General features: G+C 41.2%; 1 protein-coding gene across 1 annotated transcript; it reads left to right on the forward strand.

Annotated features, from left to right (window-relative positions):
• The first annotated feature begins 622 nt into the window (after positions 1–622).
• On the forward strand, positions 623–8918 carry LOC133413378 (potassium voltage-gated channel subfamily V member 2-like). The gene is made up of 9 exons (XM_061697691.1): positions 623–912; positions 1692–1814; positions 2616–2794; positions 2902–3073; positions 5459–5659; positions 6091–6345; positions 6950–7066; positions 7138–7263; positions 7564–8918. Exons 1-9 carry the CDS (start codon positions 775–777, stop codon positions 7927–7929), a joined length of 1677 nt encoding a protein of 558 aa, XP_061553675.1. The 5' UTR covers positions 623–774; the 3' UTR covers positions 7930–8918.
• Positions 8919–8930: the final 12 nt, after the last annotated feature.

An 8930-nucleotide genomic window follows, 5' to 3' on the forward strand; every position in this document is an offset into this window, starting at 1 on the left:
TCTGGGTTGTGGCTGAACTGGAAGGTGTGAATTGATTAAAATTAGGAAGTGAGTTAATGTAGTGGAAGGCCCACTGCGTAATTTCATTCCCTACAAGTCAAGCTCCAGCTGTTCGTTCATCCAATTACAGTGCAGTTATTCGCCCGTGACCATGAGACAAGCTATATCAAACTCACTTTGATAGCTAAAACCTCAAGTTTAGACTTTTTTTTTCCCATGGAACTTCAGTGATGGTGTGAAACATTTTAAATTCGAAGTTAATTTCACTTGTTTAAACGACCAGCAAAAAAAAAAACATAATTTTTGTGTTTTTCAATGGACTCTTTCAGTGCCAACAGGCCTACATTTTTGCCTCCATTTTCTACATTTCCTATTTTAACTGGTAGTTGAGGTCAAATGTCAACATGGTATGCACATGTTGGAGGTCATGTTACTCATGTTTCCATCAGTTTAAGGAAATCTAGACTTGGGTTCAATTAAGTTAAGACACATGCTATCTATAGTGCCATAGTCAAACCAGATTGGTCAAGTTATATGATGGCTTCAGTGGGCGGAGAGGGATCAAGAGATGGATAAGAGAGAGGATAATCCCGTCGAAAACACCCAGATCATCTCAGAGCAACTTCATACCTCAACTGTGTCGCGATGTCATTTCTGCCTGAATGATTATGTAGATCTATCCCAATGGATTACTTTTTCTTTTGGCAAAATTGTTCACATTTGCAAGATGTCAGTTGTGTGTGTGTGTACACTTTCATGTATGATAGTTGAAGCATGTTGAGACGCCTCAGAGCCCGCAGCAGGAGTTTGTTCCCCGGCTACAAACTCGGCAGCCGAACTGCAGCCTTAAGGGAACCGCACGACTTTGTGGATCTGACCAGGATCTTTATGAAGCCATGGAATTCTATGCAGGTCAGACATTTAAGCTCTTATTTTTTACAAATTTTATTTTTAAAAAGGAAGCACTTTTGTCAGTTTCTGTGTGTGCAACTTGCTGTGTACAGATGGCAACCTTTTAATGTGTAGGTCTTCCACTCGTGGGATCCTACTAATTATTAAAATATGAAATATCTGTACCTGTGTATCTGTCAAATTTTCTTTGATTTAAACTAAAGTGAGTTTCATCACAATATAATCCACAGTTTAGCCAGTTAATATGGAGATGTTTAGTTTTGATTGACATTGCCGTTCATTTAATAGTGCTTATTGTATGTGGTTGTTTGCAGCAGTGTATCGTAAACTGCACTGCATCATATTGAGAAGTTATTAGTTATTTTGACTGTCATGTATCTGAGGGAACCTAATTATTATACACAGCTAAATGAAGCAGTATATGATGTAGTCCATTTCTACCCCAGTGCAAACTACAGCCACAATAGAAGTTACATATTGTAGTAGTTCCTGTGTCAATCACATTACTTTTGAGAAGTCAATTTGGAGACAAATCCGGTTTTTGATAGTCATACTGTATCACAATGTGACTGGTCTGTATTTTTGCAAGGCTTTTTTTTTTTTTTTTTTAACAGTAGCTTTTCTTTGCTGATGATCTTAATGAACCCCAAATATTAAGTAAGCATATTTTAATTGGGACCGATTTAAACACCAAGTTAACAGAACTGTGGTGATGTATCATAAGTAATTGTTTTATTGCTTTTGATTCCTCCCTTTCACCTTACCATATTTCTGTGTAGAATCTAGGCAAAGATGTCTATGATCTTTATGCTGAGGATGAAGAGGAGGAGGATGCATCGCCCCCTTGCATTCTGCTTTCTCCCACAAAGAACTTCACACTCAACATCAATGTTGGGGGAACTGTAAGTCTGCTATACCTTACATGCAATGTCTTAACATTTTGCTTTGGTGAAAACCAGATTGTTCTCAGCGGTCATAGCGCATAACAAATGAGACCGCCTGACATAAAGACACCGTCCAGCACAAGCAATGTGCTTTAATGTGGATTATTTCATTTTCAGAGCGCTCTCAATGTTTTACTATATTGAACAGCAATCAGGATTTTCAAATTGGATTTAGCTTCTTGTACACATTTGACCCGGTTCGCTTTTTTTATATATATATATATATATATATATATATATATATATATATATATATATATATATATATATATATATATATATATATACATACACAACTGTTGTCTGAGTTGGCGGAGATCCAATCAGTGCAAATTTATTTTGTAGGATATTTTTCCCCCTCAAATTCTTCATTTTGTTCATCACTTTATTGATGGAATTTTCTTTTTGAGAACATTTCCTACTCAGACTTTGTCGTAGTATTTATTATGCAAACATTCTAAAAAAAAAATAATAATAATTTAAAATTAAGTAGTGGTTCTCAGTTGAGAGGTTTGAGAATCTCCGGTCAGGCCCCCGTGTGTGGCGTTTGCATGTCCACCTTGTGCTCGCATGGGTTTTCTCCGGGTATTGAGTCGTCCTCCCACATTGTGAGAGTGATTTGTTGTTTGGCTGGCAACCAGTCCAATGTGTACCACACCTCCTACCCAAAGTCAGCTTGGATAAGCTCCAGCTCACCTGCAACCCTAATGAGGACAAAGGGGAACACGGATGGATGTTTCTTGTTTTTCTACTTGGCAGGTGTACCACCTGCCCTGCAGGTTAGCTGTCAGGCACCCCAAAACACGCATCGGTCGCCTCGCCACATACACAGACCATAACAAGAAGTTGGAACTTTGTGACGACTACATTGTCCACAGCAACGAGTTCTTCTTTGACCGGGACCCCACTATTTTCCAAAATATATTCAACTTTTATAGGTAAAATAAACTGTGACACTATGGAACTTAGTAATTCAAGTAAACCACAGGGCAGATGTACGCAAAAACACAATCATGCTGGGTCTTCTCTTGTCCTCTCTACCAAGGACTGGGGTGTTGTGGATTAAAGATGAGCTTTGCCCTCGGAACTTCCTGGAGGAGATCAACTACTGGGGCGTCAGGATCAAGAACAGCCAACGCTGCTGTCGGATCTCATTCGAGGAGAGGCAGGACGAGCTGAACGAGCAACTGAAGATACAGAAGCAGCTGATGGCAGAGGTGGGTCGGCTTTGGGATCTGCTGTGCTCCGGTGAAGAAATTCTGTTTCTCATTTTTATAAATTGCATTTCCCTCCCAAATTTTATTTATTTGTTTTAACCAAAATGCCAATGAAATGAAAGAATTGAAATAATTGGCAATACGATGGTTAATAAGGCTCCATGGTCATCGCCCACATTCCAGAGACCTGCATGTTAGGTTAATTGAAGACTAAATCGTCCGTGAATGTGAATGGTTGCTTGTCTATATGTGCCCTGCGATTGATTGGTGACTGTCCAGATCATATTCCGCCTCTTCCCAATAGATAATAGAAATAGGTAATGCAAAATAGATGAAAGGATACATGAAAACACACCATAGCAGTTCCCAGAATCCAATGCCACAACAAAATGACCACGTTCACAATGGATTGGCATACACAAGCTGGATGAACTCAGCAGTATTGGCTCTCTCCAGATTGTGCTTATAGTGTGATCTCAGAAGTTCCTGTTGTTTTGTCCGCTAGGGGCTCTTAAGAGTAAAGCGAGTACATTAGAGCAATCCAATTGGAGGTTTTGTGACTTTCTGGTGTTGACGTGACATTATTGCTGCATAATCATCCTTTCTGGCTGTGAGTTTGCCATCTGCTGTTCTTGCAGATAAGGTCCAATAGTTAGTAAGAGATAAGTATATGCTTACTCCTCTTTTTATTTGTTGCTGGTGTTGACATGCAAAATATGATAGAAATTGAGTGGAACTTTATCATATTAATGAACTTTCACCTTGTAAATGATCCTGACCACAAAAATGTCATCTACTTGAATACGGTTGCGGTTAGTTTTCTTACCTCATCTACCGTATGTGTTGGCTGACTAAGTGTGTCTGACCTAAATCAGTGCTCTTGGCAGATGGTGTGAGGAGAAATGGCTTCTTCTTGGCACCCTTTTACCAATCTCTTCCCATCCCAGTCTTTAATCTGACAGTTTGTCATACCGTGATTAACCTTGAGGTTTAGGTTAGGTTGTTGGTTATGATGTTGGTCATGCGTCTTTGAGTGACGATTTCGGAGAAATATGAAATAAATATTCCTTTGAGCGTTTACCAGGTCTGGCCACAAAGCCAACTGTTTTATTGACAGCTGACATAAATTGCTTGGAGTCCAGATTACGATTTTAGTGTAGAATAGATAATAAATGGTGATATCTACTTTAACCAGTCAATGTAGATAATAGATATAGATATAAAGTTAAGTGCAAATAGGTAACCATTTGATAAACAGTGACGTAGAAAAAAAACAAAAAACATACAAATATTTTTTCCCCTAAATTCATATTCAAAAATAGATCAAATGCAGGTACCGTTTGACTAGACGTTGCATTGCAAAAGTACTGGGTTACTTCAACTGATACCTTAACAAGGTATTTAGTACCGATGAAACTAACAAAACGTCCAAAAATAAATATTAAAAGCTTCAGTTAGGTCATAGGTAGTGTCTCAGAAGATTGGAATAGCAATTTCATTTTTCATTTTAAAGCAGTGCATTTGTTTGCAGCAGCAGGCAACACTATTGTATTGCAGTTGCTTGCTGTGAACAATTTTTAAGTCAGAAGTAGATTTTTCAGTGTTTGTCGTTTGGGTTTCGGGGACTTGCCTCCTAATGAAATAAAGAACCTCTTCATGAATTCACGGTGTTCTGCGTGACATTTGCATCATCCAAATTCAGAGCATCAAGGTTGTCTTTTTCACGCTCAAAAAGTGGTTTGCTCCTCTTTGACAATGCCGGCTCCACCTGGGCCGTGTGACGGAGTGGCAGTACAAACGTGAAGATAAAACTACTTATTTTGCACCTTTTTTTTTTTTTTTTAGCTGCGATTTAGCTCCATGAGGGCTATTATCCCCAACTACTGTCCATTATTCCAACTGACAACTCAGCCTTTCTGCCCAAGTTACCTTGAACAATACCATTTCTGTGAGCTAGTCCCGCTTATGTTCAATGCACTGAACTACTAGTAAACTCATTTTATTTCTGGTAAGGTCACGCTACTCACATTTACAGAGTACAAACATGCGTGTTCGTTAATGTTATGATATACGGCTATGTGAAGCATACTAAGGTTTATGTAGTCAAAAGTATCCTTCTCAAAGATATGTGTTGGCATAACAGGCTGACGCCTGAGTATGTGGCCTTGTGGGTCTCGAGGCTTGAACGCAAGACAGTTGCAGTACGTGTCTATGTGAACCTTGTGGTTGAAACATCCTAAAAGAGATATCAATGCAATAAATAGAATAATGGATATAGTAAACAATCCAATTCCCAGAACATCTGACAGACGACATTCCTGGAATGCAGTACAACTTGCCTGTATTTTGTAAGCGTATGCCGAGTTTCTCTCCCGTCCCCTGCAGGTGGAGATGGTGGCGATGGAGGAGGAGGAGGCCTTGTATCAAAACATGGTCTTTGGACGCACCCGCTGGAAGATCTGGAACATGATGGAAAAGCCCTTCTCCTCTATTACTGCCAAGCTGATGGCCGTCGCATCGTCCATGTTTGTGCTGATCTCGCTGGTTGCCATGACGCTGAACACCGTGGAGGAGATGCAGTATAAGGTGTGAAGGGGGGGGAAACGAGTGAGAAATAAACATCATCCATCCATTTTTGTATAGCGCCTGTGCTCATTACATTGTTGCGGGTGAGCTACTTGACATTTTCAAAGAAATAAACTGTAATGCACCGACTGAGGAACCCTGAACCCTCTATTACAGTGGTTAGTTTGCAGTGATGTGAAGCTGTACTGCATTACAGTAGACTGAGTGTTCCTAAAATTTCAGTTGCCTCATTTAGCCACGTGAAATTCCAATTATCAGAAACATCTGTACGATGCAGTGTAGTTTGACTTCACTACAAACATGGTAACACATGTATTGTTCAATGAATACCCTTCTGACAGTGTTAATCAGAAATGAGGATTTAAGAGAAGTTTAATACAAAAACTATCAGTGTTGTTAAGAAAAATCAACTGTCTGATTTTGCGTTCCAGATGCCATCGGGGCAGCTAAGCGGCAGGTTCTACGGTGAACACGTGGAGACATTCTGCATCGCCTTCTTCACCCTGGAGTACGTTCTCCGCATACTGTCTACTCCCAACATCAGAAGATTTGGACGCAGCGTCCTGAACTCTGTCGACCTGATTGCCATCTTGCCACACTACTTGCAGATGGTCCTGGAGTGTTTTGATGAAGAGGACATACACTTGCATTCCGGAGACATTGAGGCTATGTCGCGTGTTGGGAAGGTAAAAGCAGCACACTTGGTTACTTTGGGCTATCTCCAGTTAATTTGTACATTTTTCATTACATTCTTCAAATTCAGAAGTTTACATACAGTAAGATTGCTATGCCTATAAACAATATGGGGGAAAAATCCAGATGTCATGTCTTTGGAAGCGTCTGATCGGTTTCTTGACATCTGAGTGAATTGTGACGAACAAAAGCACAAGACCTTGTGAAGATGCTCGCTGCAGCTGCTAAGAGTGTGTCATTATCCGTAGTGAAACGATTACTCTAAAGACATGGGCTGAAAGGCCACCGTGCCAGGAAGAAGCCATTCCTCCAAAAGAAACATAAAAAAAAAAGACAAGATTACAGTTTGTGAATGCATAAAGGACAAAGACCATTTTTTGAGACATCTCCTGTGGTCTGACGGAACCCAAATTGAACAGTTTGCCCATAATGAGCGTTGTTACGTTTGGAGGGAAAAGGGGGGAGCTTGCAAGCCTGAAAACACCATCCCTGAGTGAACTACAGGGACGTGGGGTTATTTTGCTACAGGAGGGACTGGTGCAGGAAGAAAATACCTGTGACTGGACTGTCGTAATCATGTGTGTGTTGTTTCTGTAGTTGGGCCAAGTTCTGAAGATCATGCGATTGATGCGGATCTTTCGGATCCTGAAGCTGGCTCGCCACTCGACGGGCCTCAGAGCCTTCGGCTTCACTCTGAGACAATGCTACCAGCAGGTCACATGCTAAGTCTACTTGAGTGCTCCTCAGCTGGACCACTTGTAGTGACATCATTTGTGTGTGTTTAGGTGGGCTGTTTGCTGCTGTTCATCGGCATGGGGATCTTCATGTTCTCAGCCATGGTGTACACTGTCGAGCGCGATGTTCCCAACACTAACTTCACTTGCATGCCACTTGCGTGGTGGTGGGCTGCTGTGAGTCAATACTTTTGACATTCTGTCTTCCGTTGCCAGCCTCTATCTCGCACAGATCCTGCAAACTGACGTCAGTTATGTAACAGAAGATCTGGCATTCATGTACCCGTACCTTATATTCAGAACAGAGCAAAGCGGAATATTGCCACGGATCATTTTTTTACCGGGCGGCAGAGAAGGGGTGGTGCGGGGGAAGTCATTTTACATGCCTGGTATTTAATTTTTAAAAACGGCGAGATTTTAAAAGGAATTGTATAAGAGGATACTGACATTATCATCATCGTGTCTCCAATCCCACAGGTAAGCATTTCCACAGTGGGCTACGGCGACATGTTCCCAGAGACCATCCTGGGCCGCCTCTTTGCCTTCGCCTGCATCGCCTTCGGCATCATCCTCAACGGCATGCCCATCTCCGTCCTCTACAACAAGTTCTCGGACTACTACGGCAAGCTCAAAGCGCAAGAGTACGCCGCCGTCACCAAGGCTCGCGGCGACGCGCACTTTGCCCGAAGGGCGGCCAAGAAGTTCGCGGAATGTTATCAGGATGCCGTTCAGTCGAGAGCGACCCGGCTGCACTGCCAACTCGTTAACACAGCAGAGGGGGGAGCTAACGTCATGAAAGCTTATGGAGTCTCTCATGGCCACACGAAGCACACTTGCCCGTGACTTTCGTTTATTGTTAGAACCTCACAAAGGGCTTTTGTCCCACAGGCCTGTAGTGTAGCGTTGGGCTTTATTTGACTGTTTAGGGCACCGTACCTCGCACTTTTGAGTCCGAACAAGTCGTCGGATGTAACAAGCCACATTAACAGCTTTTTTTTTTTTGTGTGTGCTCAGGACAAAGCCTGTCTGATATAAATAAATTGTGTTTGTGCCATATTTTGGTATCGCAATGCCAGTGACATGTTGAAGTGAAATGAGGAGCTTCATTTTGGCACCCCAAAACTTTTTTTCTAATAGGAAAAAAAAAAGTGCTTTTCTGGCATCTACAGGCAATTATAAACATTTGGGGAAATCATTTACTTGCAGATTTCTTCTTTTATAACTATATTAGCGGGGCAACACTGTATTTGTTTAAATTATGACCCCTTCTATTTCTTTTTGGCCATATTTTGCACGGGCAGTGACTGCCCCCATCATCCTCACATACTTCGCATGTCCTTTGGGTCCATTTTCCATTCATCCTTGTTAGGACCCTCTTGCAGGTCCGGTCCGTCAAACTACTGAATGCTAAAATGAAATTAGGGAAAAGGAAAATGTTGCTTGGTCATTGACTAAAATCCAGTTGAAATCTTCAATAGCTGAATCAATCACTTTCAAGTGGGGAACCTGCACATTTGCAATAACTTAACTAACCTTTAACATGGCAAACATAAACATCAATTCATATTTCAAGAAACGCCCAATTAATATTACAAACTCTCTCCTCTGAGTGTAAAAAAAATGTATGCGAACTCTGGAAACAATGTCGAAAAGCCCAAAACTGTCCAGAACAAAAGGAAGATGGGAGAGAAACAACTTGCAAGTTGTTGCTACTTTTGGTTTGTCCCAATAGGTGTTGCAACAGAATGTTACTCGCATGATTTGTTGGGCAGTGATGATAACAGTTATAAAATGAAAATGTTCTTTTAAATTTTTGTGTGGCATGTTGTAAATTAAAGGCGATT

Source organism: Phycodurus eques, chromosome 15, assembly GCF_024500275.1.
Source record: "Phycodurus eques isolate BA_2022a chromosome 15, UOR_Pequ_1.1, whole genome shotgun sequence".
In the NCBI taxonomy this organism is placed as follows: domain Eukaryota; kingdom Metazoa; phylum Chordata; class Actinopteri; order Syngnathiformes; family Syngnathidae; genus Phycodurus; species Phycodurus eques.